General features: G+C 40.0%; 3 protein-coding genes across 3 annotated transcripts; 2 read left to right on the top strand and 1 right to left on the bottom strand.

Annotated features, from left to right (window-relative positions):
• Window positions 1–491: 491 nt before the first annotated feature.
• LOC119736925 (branched-chain-amino-acid aminotransferase-like protein 1) lies at window positions 492–2699 on the bottom strand. The gene has a single exon (XM_038210952.1). It carries the CDS (start codon window positions 2378–2380, stop codon window positions 1478–1480), a length of 903 nt encoding a protein of 300 aa, XP_038066880.1. The 5' UTR covers window positions 2381–2699; the 3' UTR covers window positions 492–1477.
• A 2131-nt stretch (window positions 2700–4830) lies between these two features.
• On the top strand, window positions 4831–7627 carry LOC119736933 (lactadherin-like). The gene is made up of 4 exons (XM_038210971.1): window positions 4831–5072; window positions 5657–5798; window positions 6590–6752; window positions 6934–7627. The coding sequence occupies exons 1-4, from the start codon at window positions 4940–4942 to the stop codon at window positions 7087–7089; spliced, it is 594 nt and encodes a 197-aa protein (XP_038066899.1). The 5' UTR covers window positions 4831–4939; the 3' UTR covers window positions 7090–7627.
• A 2415-nt stretch (window positions 7628–10042) lies between these two features.
• LOC119736713 (lactadherin-like) lies at window positions 10043–20263 on the top strand. The gene is made up of 5 exons (XM_038210726.1): window positions 10043–10058; window positions 10652–10807; window positions 11596–11731; window positions 19796–19970; window positions 20111–20263. The coding sequence occupies exons 1-5, from the start codon at window positions 10043–10045 to the stop codon at window positions 20261–20263; spliced, it is 636 nt and encodes a 211-aa protein (XP_038066654.1).
• Window positions 20264–21086: the final 823 nt, after the last annotated feature.

Here is a 21086-nt window from a genome sequence, read left to right as displayed (position 1 = left end):
AGCCACATCCAAAGCCCCGATCAAAGTGGGCGTCAACTTGTTTTAAAGTTTGTTCAAAGAATACATGTATTATACTTTTTGCTACGTCTGACAATGTTTGTAAGCTTTAAGATTGAATTTGGGAAACCTGACGATGGAAATCACATCCCTCTAACCTTGTCGTGTCTGCTACCACATCACATGGAGGCCTCTCTTTTGATTGTAAACATTGGCGACATTTTGTATGGGCTGCCGTAAGCGCATAAATTGAAGCCGTAGTTGGCAACATATTTTTCCAAAAAATTCATCATAACGCCGTCAACACATAGTAAAAAGGCATGTGTAGGAATTATTTTGTAGCTGTGTTGAAAATGTTGTATTTTCAAGTATCAAATAACATTTTGGTGATCTGTAATAACTCTACTTCATTTTTGCAGTGTTGGACCTTCCATAGTTTTGCAGGCCGTAGTTGGCAAAAATGCAGTTTGCCAACCAAGCGCAGAAAGGTCACGGTAGGATTTGTGAGACCACCATTTCTGTACTGAACCCGCGAACAACCTTTGTGCACATTGTATTCGACACCATGTATTTACCGGTGTGTGGGCTGGATGTGGATTATGCCAGGCGTGAACAATGGGCGAGTTCAACCATGGTTCAACCATTGTGTGGACTAAAGGGGCTGGTTGCAAAAATATGTCTGGTTTGAAATACACTAATCATAATTTGATTTCAATTCCATGTGATAGATTTGGCACATTGGAGAGAATGCATTTTTTACTGTGAAACGATGCTACGCTCGGAAGTATGTTTTTTTTTTTTTTTAAGTTCAAGACATCTTTACCCCCCCCCAAAAAAAGCACCACAAAACAATTGGTACATAAGCAAATTTAAAGATTTTTGTAGCACTGGGTTTATATTTATTTTGTTACTTACTTATTTATTTTTGGGTCGAAAGTGTTAAGTATGATGCAGCAAACTATTTGAGCAATGTACTCAAAAAAATGATTGCAAATTAATACCATTTTTCTTCACACATCAAATTTTAAACGACTTTTTCTTAATACTCTGTGAGATGAAAAGATAATGGAAGTAGAAAGTAAAGTACACTTTTCGGTAAACCAATAAATAGTCCGTTAAACATGCACGTCTTGGTCCACGCTGGATTTGGACTTTCTCTTGATTCATCCTTTCCCTTGATTCAGCCTGCCACTAGTATGTAGCGGGCGCTGTCAACAAGATGATCCAAAACCGGTCTATCGTAGGAACTTCGGCACTCCCATCCAAGAACCTTCGAGCATTCTACGCGATATATTTAAGCCAAATAGTTAAACATAAATGAAAATGAAAATTCTACCAATTACTCAAATACCATAAAGCATTAAACTCATTCAAACGGGAGAACAATCAGTTAATTATGCTGCTTAAGTCATGCATCTGCTGTTTTAGACTTTTGGAGCATAGCTAATTTTCTGATCAACTAATATTAAGACCTTGAAGCTTAAATCCCAGGTTTAATTCTTTCACGATGCAGTCTTTCGTAGTAATCCAGGCTGTACTCAACGCACGCCTGGACATCATCCGGTAGACTCGCCAGATCAGGTAGCGGGGAAGTCTTCACGAATCCCACGCTCTCAAATGCTCGCTTGTAGTAGTAGCCCTGCATCCTGTTGGATGCTCCGATTGAATTTGACATTATCCAAGTTTTGGTGATGTTATCACCATCGGCTTGCCAGGACAGCAGCTTGTCGGAGTACGGTATTCCCATCTTGGAGCAGTAGGTCGACAATATTCCCGCCGGGTCTTGTAGCAGATCGTCGGCGTCCAGTATGACCGGCGAGGGGTCGATGTTCTTCCCGACATACTCGAACAAATCGAAGAGCTCCTTGTAACCACAGCCGGGAGGAAATGCTATTGGAGGCAGGGTCCGCATGTCAGGAAACTCACAACCCCACATGTTGGCGAGATACGTCTTGTAAGATCGGAAGACTCTGATGGGATGACGGATTAAGAAGCTGTACTTGAATCCCCTAGGCAACATGTCGTATCTGCCATGCAGGTACTGGGCTTGGTCTCGACACAGAAGGAGCTTCTTGTTGGGGTAAGATGCTTCCAAGACCTCATCCCGAATCCACTGGTAGGACAACAAGGTGTAATCTATCCCGGATGCCTTGTCCCGTTGTACCTCATCAATCAGTCTCCTTGTAACGTCCAGGATCTGGCACACCGTCGGGTTGCTCGGATCTGGTTCGGGAAGTTCTCCATTAACACCCATGTAGTGCCCACTGGCGTACAGGTGGTTTACAATCTGGATGCCGTCCACGTAACTCAGACACTTAACAATGGCCGTGGAGACCGAACGAGGGATGCTCCACAGAAACACACGATTGGGCTCGTCTGCCATCTTGTTTTTATGCTGCCCCTTTTCATTGTATGGTTAACAAGTTATCATCTGAATCAACAAAGGTTTTTGCACGAGCCTCGTGGGGGTGTGCACATTATAAACAGGTTAGACAGACATATCTTCTAATCTTTTGTAATAAAAGACTCCAAGCTTCAAACTCCAAACTCCAAACTCCAAGAACCGTAACGAATTGTTATACCTGTCACGGCTGTCGCGTACAAGTACAAGAGCAGCTGTATAACGTTTTCAGAACCGTATTGGTATTATTAACCCGGTTAACGACATCGCCATCATTATTTACATTCTACTGTTTTCTTTGTCACCAACTCACTGGCAAGTGGTATGACGCCAACGGCCTTCGTGTTTTGTTGCTCAAGTTGTTGGGGTTTGCGGGAGGGGGATCGTGCCATCTTACAATGAGGGCGATGTTCAAAGTGGACGATCATACACACTATGGGACAATGTATGATGTTTTCAGGGAGGCACACGCACGAAATTCCCCAAAAGGCACTCGTTACAGCCGCTAGTTAAAAAAAAAACATCATTTTATTTTTAAAGGGCACTTTTTTTTTTTTTTTTTTTTTTTAAAAGAGCACTCGTTAAAAAGGCACTCTTTAAAAAAATATGGGGGGGGGGTAATCACTTGCGAAAAAGGGCACTTGAATAAAAAAAGGGCTGTCTTTACAAAATATTGGGAGGGGGGGGGGTTAAATACCCCCCTTAACCCCACCCCAACCCAGATGGCTACGTCAATGTGTATGTCTTCTTTTCGTAGCAACTTTCAGTCTCACGTGAGGCAATGTACAACGAAGGTTTCATAGGTTTTGCTTCTGCAAGTCGGTTCAGACAACGGCCTCGTGCCTGGCGACGGACCCTCGGTACTGGTCGCCGGCCCGACATTTTTTGTGGGTGTCGTGGGTGGGTGGAGTAGACGGAGACACCATCTGACTATTGACGGCGCTGTTAAAAACAGACGACCTTGGATACAATCATGTCAATAGGTGGCGCTCTTCGTTTCGGCATAGTTGCCCTTAGACACGATTTGCCGGGGGACTATGAATAGGGGACGACATCCCTCCTCTTGCGACATCATTGCCTTGTTCTGTTTATTGATTTGATGTTTGCTTTGAAAACTGAGGTTCTTAATGCCGACTGAAAGAAATTATTGTCGGGAACAAGCATATTTTAGTACCGGATTTTATAAACAAAAAAAAAACAAAGGGCTAACGCATTAATCACAGGCTAAATTCTGCCCATAAATCAATATTGGTTAATTGTAATTAAAATGCTACATTAACCCTCACTGTTATGATTTAAAAAAATAATAATAATTTACATTGAAGATATACCAATTCAGTTTCCACTGCATCTCTTTTTGTTCAAAACAAATACTCAGCAATATTGATGCCGAACAAAATGCCATCCCGCAGAGGCAAGAAAAACCCTATAAATAAACGAGCAGATGTTGCATAAAAACCAGGGTCGCGGCCATCCACGTTGATTTTATTTTTAAGTAGCCTTTTCTTTTTTTATTATCTACTTATGCATATTTTGTTTCTGCTCTGAGCTTGTGTATTCTTGGATATAATATCTTGCCTAGGTTGCGGAGAAACTGTATGCAACTGCTCAATGAACCTCAAACCCCCAGAAAATGGAATGATGTTTTTTAGGATCATTAATTTTGTAAAAAAAAGCTTAACTAATAACTACCCTTGAGCGGTATTCAGGAGGTCATTAATTTCTGGTTGAGCAGAGGAGGAGGTGGCTTGAAATAGAAGCACGGTGTCGCCCCGCATACCAACCTCATCTTGGGTAAGGCCAACAAGCCAGTTTTGTCTGAAAGTGTTACCAAACCCTTAGTGCATCTCTCCGAAAATAGACATACATACCTTGCATAAATGGGACAACAGTTACGCCTCTGTTTGGGGGCATTTCTTAAGCATTAGGCCTATGATAATTCTTTGTCATAGTTAAGTGATATATTATATTGAGCAAAATATTAAAATGTAAGAATCATCTACTTGACATTTAAATGTGATACTTCAGGGAATTTACATTTATTAACCCAGACGTGCCTGATTTTTGGGACATTTTCAGTCAGCTAACACTTGTGGATGTGGATCGCTTTTCAGATTTTTGATAAACTGTTAAAAAAAATAGTATTTGACGGAAAAACGTCGACCGCCAGGGAGGATAAACTTGAACTATGCCTTACCACTGGTCTTCGTTTATTTCAGCTGAAATTAGTCGTAAACAATTTGATTGGCAACACAACAACGAAAGAATACCAACAGATGTTTTGTCTCCATATTGTCGGTAAGTTTATAGCCGATCTATCCTTGGATAATCTATTATTTGTTATGACCTTATCACGCGATTCCGAGCCATCCACGGAGCCCAATATAAGCGCTTGCTAACGAGGGACGGACGCAGAATTGCTGTGACGAGCGTTGCGACATCACGAACTAAAATTACGCTAAAACACGGCTGATTTATTGAATTTCATCCGGAGTTCGATCGCATTTGATAGTTTTTGGTCCACCTCTGCCGATTGTCATCATGTCTTCCATTGCCGCCTGTCTGCTAATAATGCTGGCGGTTGGGTTCCTGGTGGTTGAAAACGACGCTTCGGTGCTCCCAGAACTAAAAACGGACGCCTTGGTGACCAAAGATTTTAATCTTCAAAAGAAAGGTAATGTAAAGCTCTATCAACTTGAACTAGCTCATCTGCCGCGGCTAGTTCGGCTTCGTGCTTTTGGTACAACCAGTAAAAGTCCACTCACTGTCAATAAAAAATGTGATGGTAGCTTATCGTCTTCAAGGCGTGCCTACTGTACGGAATGGGTCTCATTGTTTAATTGTCAGCGTGGAGCAATTCTTAGCAAACACGAGGGTGACACTGATGTAGATAAGTCTATTAAAGGGCGGCCAAAGACGTAATGCCAAGTTATTGCTATCCAAATCCAAATCTTGCGCGTGGTGAATCAATCAGATTAGCGAATTGATCTTGCCGATGAAGCAATGTGTCACTTCGTGATATTTTTTCCTGCAAATCTCAAATTTTATTTGTGCATGGATCTGCCTTTATTCAATGAAAATATCTACCGTAGATGAAAGATATAGATTTCCTGAGACCCTTACCTTTAGTCACTAGACAATCTTAAACTCTTAATGTTGGCAATCGCTCGCCCGAAAGTACATGACACCAACTTGGAAAATTGATACCATGCAAGGAGATGCAGAAACAGAATCATTAGCAGTTTTATTCAACGGCAGATCCCTGTGACTCTCCTGAGAAGCTGGGACTTGAAGACGGCGACATCCCCGATGAAAATATCCAGGCATCATCGAATGCCAGGAATCGCCCTCCTTCCAAGGCACGTCTGAATGGCCCGTCGTTTTGGAGCCCAGCTTCTGGGTAGGTGCTTCTAATTGACCTGTATAATCAGTAGATAAACTAAAGCCTCTTGGCGAGTCACATTCAGATATCCCGTCTGCTTATGGAACCCCATATGGACAAAGCATGGGCCTTGATGCACGAGTTGGAAATTTTTGTCGAGTTCCTTGAATAAATGTATTTTATTGATTGTTAACTGTTGAAAGGAATGGCACCAGACTCAATGGCGCTTTTTTGTGTGTAACTTTATTTTAGTCCCACGATTTGACTTTGATATGATATGTGATATTTTTTCGAGTAGTATGATAGGGGTGTAAGTGGCGCCACCACGTCAAAATAGGTGTCCCCCCCCCCCAAGAAAAAAAAATTCTACAGCCAACAATTGTGGGAAAAAAATTGAAAACATTTTAACTTCTAAACGATTTGAAAAGAAAAAAAAACCTTGTGAGCCCCCCCCCCTCCAAATCATAGAAGCTCCACTGGCCAGACTTTTTATGCAGGCATAATCATTGCTGCCCTATTTTACTGAAGTGTGTTTGTTAATCTGACTTGAAACATTAGGGAATGTTTGATTGCATTTGTGTTTGTTTGAAGCAACAGGATTTTTCAAAATATTAAGGAGGTTTGTAACTGTACCCACCCTGTGGATAATACAAATTTTGACAAAACAGGAAAAACGTATACACTCAGCTGCACCAACGGTGAACTATTGGGCACACATTTCACGTGAATACCAAAGTTTAGTAGCGAGTATTGCGGAGAAAAGCCTTCTCCTCTTTTAATTTGTCTCCTTTTGTGTATGCTCACGATAGCCCCGGCGCTTGGATTGAGGTGAGTCTTCTCCAATCTACCGAAGTTGCTGGTGTCATCACACAAGGCAAAGCGGTATTTTTTGTGAATACCTTTAAGGTGTCGTACAAGCCCCCGTCGTCATCTAGGCTGGTGTACGTCACTGAGAGCAATGGCAGTATCAAGGTAGGGCTTGAAACAGGCTCAAAGTCAGTGGACAATTTAAATTTCAAGCTGTTGGAGCACGAGTGCTCATTTTAGTCATGTTAACAGTGCAGTTTGGCTAAATATCCATCGCCTAGCTTCATTTACTCTTACGATTTAGTTATTCACACTAATTCCTTCTGTTTTCTGTTATTCTTTTCAGTTGTTTGATGGCGGGGACCCTTACACTGCTTCTACCCCACGTACTCATGACTTCGACCCGCACGTCAATGCGCATGCTGTCCGCATTGTGATTACTGCAGTACATGTAATGCCTGGGCTTCGGTTTGAGGTGATTGGTTGTCCGATAGATGCATAATTTATAACATTGAAAGGATGGTTGATGACTCACTATTTGTTTGTTCTTATGTTTGAAAGTGTGTTGTTGAAAAGAAAGAAATGGAATAAATTGGGGAGAAAGTAAAGTTCATAATTAAAGTAGTTTTGAAATGATTCTTTGACTGGCCAAGAGTGAAACTCCAAGTTGTTTATTTTGAAGTATAACACCGGTGAGTTTTGTGATAGAGAATTGGTCGCTTAATTTCCTAGTAAGTGGCTCTACTACGTTCGATGAAGCGATCGACCTTCAGCTTAATTATCGAAAAGCTGGAGTCCAATGAACCTTGTGGCTGAAAGAGAACTCAGCACTTAACTAGATTGTGTGAAATGTTAAATGCGATTGCGTGTGTCGAATTCAGTGCATTTATTCTTAAAGAAATACAAATCGCTATCACAAATCGTTGTAACAAGAGGAAGGCAAGCCTTTATTAAGTTGGTCCCATACGAATTCGATCTGAAGCCCCTGTCACACTTTTGCGTATCCCAATTCCTTATGAGTTCCTTATCAACAATTTTCAATACGCAGCCGTACGATCAAAAACGTCGAAATTTTTTGATTACTTTGACATATGTGCGACGCACATCTAGCGAACAAGTAACGAATTCAGCGCATCCAATGCGTATGAGATGCGTATGAGTTGCGTATGCAGTGCGCAAGTTCGCCATCTGTGAGTTTCTCATAAGTTACGAATAAGTACAATGCGCTGCCCGCTCGCAGGACGAGCGGTACTAATTCGTGCAATACGTCGTTATGTATACGTCCAATATAGGAGGTCAGCGTATTGCCGCATATGAACGGCTTATCCCTCACGAACACATAGCGTACTCGTACCGCGCTCGACCGATGCGGGACCGATGCGCTGCGTATTTATAACTTATGACCTGCGTAACAGCGTACGCAGCGTAGTTTTGTGCATGCCCAAAACTATCCAGCGTACTGGGCCGTACCATGCGTATGCCTGCGTACATAAAACTTACATAAAACGATAGAGATGCATATGAGGTGCGTATTGTGCGTACGACTGCGTATGAAAGAAAGTCAATGCGCAACTCATAAGGAATTAGGATACGCAGAAGTGTGACAGGGCCCTAAGCGGTCTTGGCGAGTATATGATTTTTATGGGGGTCAGTCGATCGGTCGGTCGGTCGGTCGGTCGGTCGGTCGGTCAGTAGTCAGTAGTCAGTCAGTCGGGGAGGAGTCAGTCAGTCGGGGAGTCAGTCAGTCGGTCAGTCAGTCGGTCAGTCGATCGGTCGGTCGGTCGGTCGGTCGGTCGGTCAGTAGTCAGTAGAAAGAACTTGGTGGGGGGAGTCAGTCAGTCGGGGAGTCAGTTAGCTGGGAAGTCAGTCCGTGGGGGAGTCAGTCAGTCAATCAGTCAGTGAGATGGGTACTGTGGGGGTTGTGGGCAGGCCCTCTGGGACCAGCGAAGTTAGGTCGGGTCCCAACGGTATGTTGGTTCGGTAACATTTCTTAAATTATTTTGATTTCATGCAAACATGAACTTCTGTATCATGATGAGTGCTGGTTGAGTATAAGTTGACCTTTATTGGACTAGTGGACCTTAATATAATCTAAATAATTTTCCTGGCTGTAGCCTGTTATATTGTCTAAAATATTTGTAGGAATTTCGCAAATGGTTTAAAAAGTGACAATGTGAAATAAAATCATGATCGTGCATTTGATGTCTTCTATTTCAATTCTTATTACAGGTTCAGGCCCGGATCCAGGATCGTTTTAGACTTGGGGCAAAAAAGTATAAACAAAGGAATAGTGAAAAAGGAACACTAGCAAATCCTCGATTTACACCATAAACAAACGTGGGTGTCCGTCCGTACATAGTGATTAGTTTTGAGTACAACCTCAAATGGCAAAAACCTTGCGATTAGATATTGTACAAAGCAATTGTTCCATGACGGATTGTCTGAACAATAGCTCTCGGTGATATTGCGGGCCTCCGTGGTAGAATTGATAGCGTGCCGGGATTGGTCAGTGGCCACACTGACGCTGTCAACTGATCGATTGGAGCGCCAGTCACCAAACTTGATCTTGGTTCTGGTCATTGCCCGTGATGTCGCCATTGTTTGTTAGTAAATGGCTAATTTTGTAAAGTACCGCTCTGCAAACAATATGCAATCTGTATTAAAACCCCTGAAGGTCAGTGCCTTCATCTTCCCCCTTTCGTGGCAAGTATACGTAGCAAGTGTCAGTCTAGGTTATGTAGAAAGACTCAGAGTTGTACTCTGTTCATGATAATGAAGAGGACCACAGTCGACGGATAGTTGTCCACAAATTTAGCAGACCACATTTGCGGAAGTGAAAAATCATGTTCCGGTTTTTTGTTGTGTCATTCCTTGCAACCATTTGTGGTAAGTTTGATTTAGTTAGTGAAAACATCTCATTTTCCCTCAGAAATTGCAGTTAATGCTACGCAGTTATATCGAGTCTTGTAGAATCGGTTAACACCGCCAATTTCAAGCGTTATCGCTCGTTTACAAAGTCGGACGATATTAGTTTTGCTTCTTCTCCACACACATTTTTCTATTCAGTCTGATTGTTTTGTTTGTTTGTTTGTTTGTTTTTTTGTTGTTTTTTTAAACTCTTGATTGCCCCTCAACACACCGGGATTGTGCACAAAGGAACGGGGCAAAGGGGTGGGGAGGGGCACCAACAGTTTTCAATTTGACACTGGGTTTATGTTACAATTTTTGGGATCAGCTCCATAGTTTAGTAATGGTTAATAGTATAGGTAATCCTTGTAATTTTCAGAACGAACTGTTTTTTTTTCTTTGTTTTTTGAACAGCTCTTTATTGTTCTCACCAAACCGGGATTGTGCACAAAGGAGAGTGGCAAAGGGGTGGGGGAGGGGCGCCAACAGTTTTCAATTTGACACTGGGTTTATGTTACAATTTATGGGATCAGCTCCATACTGTAGAAATGGTTAATAGTATAGGTAATCCTTGTGATTTTCAGAACTGGGAATAGACGTGTCTATGATTGCAATGATTCTTGGTCACTCAATCTCGTCGCGGTCCAAGGCTGGATTTTTATTCCCCTGTTTTGAAGCCCAGCCTGTGACAAACGCGGTTAAAATTGCCGCAATTGAGGTTTGTTGTAACAAGATAAATCAAAGTCAGTCTTGGTAATATTGACAGCGCTACCCAGGTAATTCTGAGCATACCTCATTATTCAGGTTGAGTTCATGTATGCTCGCAATGTCCTGGGTAGCGCTGTCAATATTGCCAAGACTGAATTCGATATATCTTGTTGACCTCGCTTGTAACGGAGCGACGAATAAGGGGAATAAAATCAAAAACCAGTTTTGGACCTAGACTTAATCATATCCGACGTTTTCGAACTACATTTAGTCTTCGATTATAAAAGCATTGTTATATCACATTTTTCTTGTCTCTGGATTCATGTGTTTTAAGAAATATGGCTTTTGTTTAGCCAAATCACTTCACTTAGATTTCAGAACAGAATTTATATCACCTCCAAGAAGTTTGCATTAAATGTGTTTTCTTGTGTTTTTCTTTAATTCGATAGTTCTAGTATTCATGGACTGTGTGGAGAGCAAGGCGAGGGTTTGTTTCTTCGGTCAACCACCGGAGCTGGATGCAGCAGACATGCACCAATGGATGGCACAGTTCATGGAGTTAGTACGGAAAGGATGCCCAAGACAATGCGGTGATACTGCGAAGGGTAAGTCGAAATAAATATTTGCTAACGGGCTTCGGGCTGCGGTTCTACGGGGGGGGGGGGGGGGGGGGGGGGGCTGTAGCTCCCCCAAAATTTTGTCTAGCCCCCCCCCATAAATTCCGTAAAAAAAACAAATTGCATTAGGAAAAAGAAGGATTGTAATGTACATGCGAACGGTCTCCCCCTAAAGAAGAAATAGCCGTGACAAGGGTGCATTAGTTAATATAGTGTGAATGATTTTAGGATTTTATCTGCGCTCTCCATTGAAAATATGGCATGAGCCCCCCCCCCCCCCCTCCCCTATTGATTTTCGGAGACCTAAGAGTCTGGAAAAAAATAACCGGTCTACATTTCAGCACGCCTCCCTGGAAAATATTCTGGATCCACCGTGCTAGCCCCCCAAAAAATATTGGTTCTAGAACCGCGCCTGATGTAACGTTTATCAGGGGTTAATATGGAACTAAAATAACCAATTTCAATGAATAGGCTACTTCAGATGTAATGACACAGGTTTTTCCCCCACACTTTCCTCCGTAAATGTGAGACATTGAATTTATCCGATCCAGATACTGAAGATATGTTAACTTTACAATTTTGTACCACTAAATACCAGCTTTCTTAGAACAAAACGTACACCTTCACATATTGCCTCTGCATGTTGTCTTTATTGAAATCATTACTAATTTAGGGTTCAAAATGGAAAGAATACAAGAAAACCGTAAAATCGAATCAATTACTCTAGATCCGTTGACGTCTCTTTATCATCCATGGTTTTATTTTGATCTTGACAGCAGATAGTTGTCAGCGACTGGGTCTAGAAGACGGCACCATTCCCGATGAGCGTATCCGATCATCAAGAGAAAAACTCTGGACTAATGCTTTTCAGGCACGACTGAATGGCCCGTCGTTTTGGAGTGACTCATACTGGTAGGTCACTGGTCTTTAATGCAAATGGTTCCACTCCCTAGCAAGCGCCGTCAAACCATTGCGGTCATACGGGCGCTATCATCAACTTTGTTACCGAGCCCCGGCAATTTCCAAGTATCTTAATGCTAGGTTAATACATTCCCAATCTTAAAGCCGAATCGCCGCGAAAGCAATTCTTGAGTAACTCGGGAAATGGTTCTTGGCTGCCTCGGGATGATTCTGATAGTTCGGTAAAAGATCGTTAAAGATCGGGAAGCACCCCCACAATTGTGGACATGTCCAAAATTGTCGGGGTGATTCGGAAACCGATTTCAATTCTTGCTTTATTCTTGTTGCATTCGTACCTAATTCTGGATATTCTTACAGCATTCTGGATATTCTCACAGCATTCTTTCAAGTTTCGTTGAGTTATTTTTGTTGTTAACAGCCCAGAATCATGCTGAATTATTATGAATGTATTAAGAAATGTACGACTATTATAGGAATAACTTACGAACACACTAAATCGGCATAATTCTGGGTCACTCTGGATAAATGTTGAGTTATTCATAATTATGGGTGTGTTTTTTTTACACAATCGCTACAATTCGGTTTCATTCTGCACTAAATCGCATTTTTTTTTTGGTCCGAATCGGTTTCCAATTCGTACCTAGTTCTTAATTATTTTTGTTTCATTCCTAAGTTACTCTGACTAACAGCAAATCGGGGCTTATTTCTCTAAATGCCATCAAGAATTTTTATTCGGGATAGATGGGGGTATTTGTGGCAATAAACGCGCTCTACCACTGTGGTGCTTTGACGGCGATATAAAGGGATCAGAAGGCAAAATACAGGCTTGAAACAAGGCTGAGCAGTGTAAGACAGTCTCTGTTACTTGAATGGCTCCTCACCAAACAGCCCAGAAGCCTCAATTATATAGTATTGACGTTTCGCTGATACATCAACTATGTAGTATGCTTCACTTACTATAGATGTGCTTATATAATACAGACTCAGTTTTGCGTGGTTACCATACCACGTGGATCGCAACGTTTAATATTAAATCATGAAAAAAAAACATTCCCCTCCATTGACTTGTGCGCTTGCTTTTCAATGACAACTAGAAATGTGTTTGTGGACAAACACTGAGCTGTTTCGACCGTTTTATTAATGAAGAAAATATTAAAATTTGAAAAATTCATTAAAAACAGACGATGACGTCATGATGACGTCACTTCAGATTTTGAATGCTTTTATCTATACCTACCTACCCACCAAGTTTCATAACGATCGGACATACCCTTATATGTGAATCACAAAACACGTTTTTGATGACATCATGATGACGTCACACATTTTATGAAATTTTGTGCATGTGTCTTTCAACTAACAAACATGTTACAAAAAGAATTTTGAATTTACCATGTTCCATTGATGAGGTTTGAGTAAAATAAGGTAAAAAAATTGCATAATTTATATAAAATCATCGTGACGTCACTGCAATTTTCGTCTATAACACTTCCCGGAATACTTGCATACCAAGTTTGAACCCAATTGGACCTCTGGTTTTGTACATATAGGGTCTTAAAGTATGCACCTTTAGGATGACGTCATGTGACACGTGATGACGTCATGATGACGTTATGATTCGGCATACATCTTCAGATGGTTGTTTAAGTGTGTGCCTGGTTTGAAGTCGATCGGACCATATTTTATATAATTTTTGCAAAATTTGAAGAAAATATTAAAATTTGAAACATTCATAAAAATCAGATGATGACGTCATGATGACGTCACTTCAGATTTCGAATGCTGTTATCTTTACCTACCTACCCACCAAATTTCATAAAGATCGGACATATTCTTATATGTGAATCAAAAAATCACGTTTTTGATGACGTCATGATGACGTCACACATTTTATGAAATTTTGTGCATCTATCTATGACCTAACAAACCTGTTACAAAAAGAATTTCGAATTTACCACATTCCGTTTATGAGATATGAGTAACAGGTCCAAAAATTGAATAATTTATATAAAATCACATGATGACGTCATCATGACGTCACTGCAATTTTCGTCTATAACACGTCCCGGAATACTTGCATACCAAGTTTGAACCAAATCGGACTTCCGGTTCTGTAGATATAGGGCCTTGAAGTATGCTCTTTTATGATGACGTCACGTGACACGTGATGACGTCATGATGACGAAAAGTTTCGGCACACATCTTCAGATGATAGTCTAACAGTGGGCCAGGTTTGAAGTCGGTCTGATTTGAAACAAGGCAAAAAGTGACTTGTAGAACGAAAACACGTGTTATCCTATGGGAAAAAAAGTGGAAAAAAAAACTAGAGATCTATGTCTGTTTGCAACAGAACATAGGGCTTTTCCGCATTATGATTTTTTTTAATCAATAATACGTCTCTGACTATGCATGAACATAAAGTCTGTCAAAGTTAGCCGAAAATCGGCTAAAACAGTCACTGTGGTTAGGATTTGAACTCAGTAACACGTGCCCTGCGGGCTTACTGACATACGATGTATGTGCGTATGTATGGTGGCCCTGAAGGGACATCGCATATCGCAAACGTGTGCGCATACGTATGCGATGTCGCGAAATTTATCGCGAATGTGTGCGCACACGTATGCAATGTCGTGAAACAATTCGCGAATATGTGCGCACACGTATGCGTTGTTGAGAAATTTATCGCGAATATGTGCGCACACGTATGCGAATTTGTTTGCAATGTCGTGAATTTTGTTGCATACCTTGTCGCATACCTTTCAGTAAAATTCCTAATGAACTGGGGAGTTGTAGCAGCTAGTCTGGAATCTAGACGTACTGTTAGATATAAATAGGGTCTGACTAATAAACCTTCGCGCGCACGCTGTTCCTCGTGCAATCGTTACTACAAGTACTGTCGAGCACAAACTTGCTACTTGCGCAAGTTTGAAACTTGCGCGCGCAAATTTCAAAGTTGCGCAAGTAGCAAGTTTGCACCTCCTCAATTTTGTTTACCAAAGAGCACCAAGGAATGGGAAATTGTACCAAGGCAAATGATCGAAAGCACCAAGGCAAATTATGGAGGACACTAATGTACATGAGGACACCAAAAAAGCATGAAAGTTCCCCACCTTGTCTGTACAATCCAAGCTTGAAGAAAAAAAAAAAAAACTAGAGGTTTATGTCTGTTCAATCAACAGAACATAGGGCTTTTTCGCATTGTTGATTGTTGTTGTTGATTGTTGATGTTGATTGTTGATTGTTGATGTTGATTGTTGATTGTTGATGTTGATTGTTGACGTTGATTGTTGATGTTGATTATTGATGTCGATTGTTGGTGATGTTTCTGATGATGATTGTTTATGTTGGTTATTGATGTTGATTGTTGATGATTGTTGATGTTAATTGTAAATTGTTGATTTTGATTGTTGATTGTTAATGTTGATGTTGATTGATGATTAGTTGATGCTGATTGTTGATGTTGATTGTTGATGTTGATGATGTTGTTGTTGAATGCTGATGTTAATTTTTGATATTGATCTTTGATGTTGATGTTGTTGATGATTGTTGACGTTGATTGTTGATGTTGATTATTTATGTCGATTGTTGATGATGTTTCTTGATGTTGATTTTTGATGTTGGTTATTGATGTTGATTGTTGATGATTGTTGATGTTAATTGTTAATTGTTGATTTTGATTGTTGATTGTTGATTGTTGATTGTTGATGTTGATGTCGGTTGATGATTATTGATAGTTGATTGTTGATAGCCGATGATTTTGGTGTTGATTGTTGATTTTGACTGTTGATTTTGATTTTTGATTTGTTATTGTTGATTAGTTGATGGTGATTGTTCAATGATGTTTATATGTGTTTTCAACTATCGCATTTTTGATGACGTCATGATGACGTCACATTCTTTTCAAAATTTTTTGTATATACTTATTCCCTGTCAAACCAAATACAAAAAGAATTTTGAATTTTGCATGATGCGTTCGTGTGATATGGCTTAAAGGGTCCAACAACTCATAAAATCATATAAAATCGTATGATGACGTCATTATGACGTCATTTCAATTTGTACCTATAACACATCCTGGTCTACCTACATACCGAGTTTCAATACAATCAGACTTACCGTGCTGTAGATATTGGGCTTTGGAATATGAACTTTTAAGATGACGTCACGTGACCCATGATGACGTCATTATAACAATACTTGGCGGTGCTCATTATTCTTTTGTGGACTTAGCCTGTACCAAGTTTGAAGCGACTTGGATGAATAAAAGTGTTAAATTTCGTAATCAGAATAAAATTGTAAATATTAAAAAAATCGTTAAAAATCTGTCGATGACGTCATCGTGACGTCATTTCATATTTTGTGCACTGGTACAATTATCTACCCACCCACCAAGTTTCAGTACGATCGGACATTCCCTTATATGTGTTTTACAAAATCGCATTTTTGATGACGTCATCATGACGTCACACATTTTTCAAAATTTTGTGCATAAACCTATTGCTTAACAAACCTAATACAAAAAGAATTTTGAATTTAGCATATTGCATTCGTGAGATATGGCTTCAAGGTCCAAAACGTCAAAAATCGATATAAAATCACACGATGACGTCATGATGACGTCACCTCAATTTTTATCTATAACACATCCCGGTCTACCAATATACCGAGTTTCAACCCAATCCGACTTATAGTTCTTTAGATATAGGGTCCTAAAGTTTACACATTTCAGATGACGTCACGTGGCCCATGATGACGTCATGATGACGTCACTTTTCCATGCACGAGTTCACTTTGGGTCTTGACTCTGTGCCAAGTTTCATTAAGATTGAAGTATGTTCAGGGTCAAAAGTGGGGTCCAGAATGAAACATGTGCAAAGTCAATGGGATTTGGGATAGAAGAACAAGAAGAAGAAGTAAGAAAAAAAAAAATCAGAACAGAAACAAAGGCTTTTTCGCTGATGGCGAAAAAGCCAAAAAAAAAAAGGCCGCGTGGCCGCGTCAATTCCGGAACTTTGGTCTGACCAGAGACCGAATATTTTTTTTTTTGGCCTAAGATATATCAGTTTTGTATAGGAAAAGACTTGTGGAGAAAGCTGTGTACAAAGTCTATGAGAAAAATTAATAATTCATTAATCCATAATAAATCACTTGATGACGTCACCATGACCTCACTCTTCAGGACACATCTTGGCTATAGGGACTATGCTTATGCCAACTTTCAATGATATCTGACAAAGATTAATGCCAAAAGTGCTATAATACGTCACTGTCTATGCGCATGCATGAACATAAAATCTGTCAAAGTTAGCCGAAAATCGGCTAAAACGGTCACTGTGGGCAGGATTTGACCTCAGCAACACGTGCGCTGCAGGCTGACTGACATGCGATGTATGTGCCTATGTACATGTACAACGTACGTGCATGTACATGTACATGTACATTGTGTCCTGTGCATGTTTTGAAGCAGAGGTATTGTCAACGTGAAGTTTTAAGCGTGTGCAGGGTATGTTCGAGTTCGCTTATCGCCTCGAAACTTTAAAATGTTTTAGACCTACCCTTAAATCTACAATTAAAGTAAAAACTAATATAAAAACTGCCATGGTTGATTTTTCAGGAATTTTCTAAGGAAAAAGGGTCTTTCCATTATAACTTCCGGTCTGATGACGTCATTCGCCTAAAACTTCGCACACGTCTTAAGGTGGTCAAGGTCATTATATACACCAATATTTAGGCGATTCCGACAAACTTCGCTACAGACATCTATTCAAAATACATTTTTGCTAATTTTCAACCTGTCGCTAGAGGGCGCTCGAAGATTGCATGACGTCATCGGTAGATGATTTGAAGAATACTATCAGCCAAGAGACGAACACCGTTAAAAGCAAGTTCATATCTATTACCACTTTTAAATAATAAGCCACTTCCGGTTTGGGCCTTTTTCGACCGGAAGCAAGGGTCACGTGATTGCACGCACACTAAATGAAATGAAGACCTCAACCTACTCTACCACTTGCCGGCAACAGAATGCTGCGGACGCGTACGGTTGATTTCTTATGCATTTTTAAATATTAAAAGTGTCACAATTTAATTGCCTATAAATAAACACAGGATGACGTCATCATGACGTCATCATTCCACAATGTTGTTTGAATTAGGGTCTTTGCTTGGACAAAGATTGGTGTTAATGAATTACTGGCAAAGAGTCAAAAATGCCCTTTGAAAATCGACAATTATTTTTTTAATTTCTGTGTACAAAGTCTATGGGAAAAATTAAATATTCAAAAATCTATAATAAATTAGTCGATGACGTCACCATGACGTCAATCTTCGGGACACATCTTTGCTATAGGGGCTATGCTTATGCTAACTTTGAATGATGTATGACAAACATTAATGCCAAAAGTGGCGTGTAGAATAAACGTGTACAAAGTCTATGGGGTTTTGGGAAAAAAAGAAGAAGAGGAAGAAGAAGAAGAAGAAGAAGAAGAAGAAGAAGAAGAAGAAGAAAGAAAAAAAATCAGAACAAAAAGAAAGACTTTTCCGCAACAATGCGGAAAAGCCAAAAAAGGGAAAAAAAAAATAACAAAAACTAGAAATTGTGGTTGTGAACAACCACAGAGCTGTTCCCAATATTGATTATCTGTTGGACCCATAGACATATAATTAGAGATCTATGTCTGTTTGCAACAGAAGATAGGGCTTTCCGCATTATGATTTGTTTTTATCAACGTCCCTGACTATCACTATGCATGAACATAAAATCTGTCAAAGTTAGCCGGAAATCGGCTAAAACGGTCACTGTGGACAGCATTTGACCTCAGCAACACGTGCGCTGCGCGCGGGTTGACTGACATACGATATACTTATGTACAACGTACAATGTACGTGCATGTACATGTACATGTTTTAAAGCAGAGGTATTGTCAACCTGAAGTTTTAAGCGTGCGCAGGGCATGTCCGAGTTTGCTTATTGCCTCGAAGCTTTGAAATGTTTTAGACCTACCCTTAAATAGACAATTAAAGTAAAAACAAATATAAAAAATGCCGTGGTTGATTTTTCAGGAGTTTTCCAAGGAAAAAGGGTCTTTTTATTATAACTTCCGATCTGATGACGTCATACACCTTCAACTTCGCACACGTCTTAAGTGGGTCAAGGTCATCATATACACCAATAATTAGCCGATTCCGACAAACTTTGCCACAGACATCTATTCAAAATACATTTTTGAAAGTTTTCAACCTGTCGCTAGAGGGCGCTCGAAGATTGCATGACGTCATCGGTAGATGATTTGAAGAATACTGTCAGCCAAGAGACTAACACCGTTAAAAGCAAGTTCATATCTATTACCACTTTTAAATAATAAGCCACTTCCGGTTTTGGCCTTTTTCGACCGGAAGCAAGGGTCACGTGATATCACGCACACTGAATGAAATAAAGACCTCAACCTACTCTACCACTTGCCGGCAACAGAATGCTGCGGACGCGTATGGTTGATTTCTTATGCATTTTTAAATATTAAAAGTGTCACAATTTAATTGCCTATAAATAAACACCGGATGACGTCATCATAACGTCATCATTACACAATGTTGTTTGAATTAGGGTCTTTGCTTGGACAAAGATTGGTGTAAATGAATTACTGGCAAAGAGTTGAAAATGCCCTCTGAAAATCGACATTTTTAAAAAAAAATTTGTGTACAAAGTCAATGGGAAAAATTAAATATTCAAAATTCTATAATAAATCACGTGATGACGTCAGCATGACGAAAAGTTTCGGCACACATCCTCAGATGATGGTTAATAACTATGCTGAGTTTAAAGTTGATCGGATTTAAAATAATTGCCAAAGTGGCTTGTACTATAAAAACGTGTACAAAACCTATGGGGAAAAGTGGAAAAAGAAAAAGAAGAAAAAAAAAAAAAAGGAAAAAAAAAAACTTTAACGAAAACAAGAGCTGTTCCCAATTGAAATTGGGAACAGCTAACAAGAGCTGTTTCGGCGTGTTCACCGAAACAGCTAATGAAAGTTTTTTTGTTTTGTGCGCTCATGATAGCCCGCTCTGTTGGATTGAGGTGGATCTCCTCCAAACGACTAGGGTTTCTGGCGTCATCACACAAGGAAATGAATTCTCCTGGACCACATATCTTGTGACAGAATTTAAGGTGTCCTACAAGCCCACACCTTTATCTGGCTACGAGTACATCAAGGAAAACAATGGTGATATCAAGGTAGACCCTACGGTATAAATGCTTCATTAACTACACGAGTAATTGTTATTGATTGAGATACAGCTGGGTGTACCTTTTCGAGAAGAAAATGTGATTGTATTTTCTTCACACCGTTTTCTTCTGTTTACCTTTCTTTTCAGTTGTTTGATGGCGGAGATATCGACTCTGCTTCTACCCCACACACTAATTACTTCAACCAGGCCATCATGGCGTCTGTTATTCGCATTTACCCTACTCGTCGCATCGTTAGATACGCGCTTCGGTTTGAGTTGATTCAATGTCCGATGGATTAATTACATGTGGACTGATATTCATTATTGAAATTTTTTGCAAGAAAAGTGGAATATGAAACATATATAAGCGTATTCCTGTTTTGGAATAAATCGGAGAAATAAAAGCGATTCTCACTGGCACCCTTGAACAAAAATATTGAAATAACGTTGAACCGCCAGCATTGGATTGGAAAACCCAGTTCAATTCGGGCGATTCACAATGCAGTGCGCCACCAAGAGTTCGCCATGGAGAGTTCATTTTTCAAGTTTACGGTTGACAAAACATGGCCCATTTGAACGAGTGTCAGAAGAAAACTTAAGCTAGTTTGTCATAGATTGGGGCATAGCACTCTGCCGCCTAACAAAAGAACTCCATAATGATAAAAAAAGAGAAGAAAAGGGCAAACATATTATTCAAATCATACTTTTCTGGCTGGAAAAACTAACAATTTCAAATGTCCCGCGCTGCGGATTTGTCGACCATCTCCCACAATGCACTGGGAAAAATGAACTCTCCCTGGCAAACTCTTGTTCCTGTCTGTGTTATATTGTTTGAATAATTTGTAGCAAATGCGCAAATGGCATAAAAAGTGACAATGTAAAATAAAAATATAATAGAGCATTAGAAGTCTTTTAATTATTAGCTGGGAAAAATGAACTCTCCCTGGCAAACTCTTGAAAAATGAACTCTCCCTGGCAAACTCTTGTTCCTGTCTGTGTTATATTAATTATAATTACAGTTGGTGAATATATTTCTGAGAATTTCCAACCATGCATTGAATAAACTGACATGAAAACACCCTTGTGGGTTATTTGATTTCATTGAAACACAAAGAAAGTACAC

The sequence above is a fragment of the Patiria miniata genome, unplaced genomic scaffold, assembly GCF_015706575.1.
Source record: "Patiria miniata isolate m_02_andy unplaced genomic scaffold, ASM1570657v1 HiC_scaffold_3, whole genome shotgun sequence".
NCBI lineage: Eukaryota > Metazoa > Echinodermata > Asteroidea > Valvatida > Asterinidae > Patiria > Patiria miniata.
The sequence above is the reverse complement of the archived record's forward strand: the minus strand, read 5'-3'. Positions and strand labels throughout refer to the sequence as shown.

Excerpts from the sequence above, each read along its gene's own strand:
- LOC119736925 (XM_038210952.1), bottom strand. The coding sequence starts at position 2,380 with ATGGCAGACGAGCCCAATCGTGTGTTTCTGTGGAGCATCCCTCGTTCG.
- LOC119736933 (XM_038210971.1), top strand. The coding sequence starts at position 4,940 with ATGTCTTCCATTGCCGCCTGTCTGCTAATAATGCTGGCGGTTGGGTTC. Across the intron at positions 5,073-5,656 it reads TTTTAATCTTCAAAAGAAAG|ATCCCTGTGACTCTCCTGAG; the intron begins GTAATGTAAAGC and ends ATTCAACGGCAG. Across the intron at positions 5,799-6,589 it reads TTTTGGAGCCCAGCTTCTGG|CCCCGGCGCTTGGATTGAGG; the intron begins GTAGGTGCTTCT and ends TGCTCACGATAG.
- LOC119736713 (XM_038210726.1), top strand. Across the intron at positions 10,808-11,595 it reads ATGCGGTGATACTGCGAAGG|CAGATAGTTGTCAGCGACTG; the intron begins GTAAGTCGAAAT and ends TGATCTTGACAG. Across the intron at positions 19,971-20,110 it reads AAAACAATGGTGATATCAAG|TTGTTTGATGGCGGAGATAT; the intron begins GTAGACCCTACG and ends CTTTCTTTTCAG.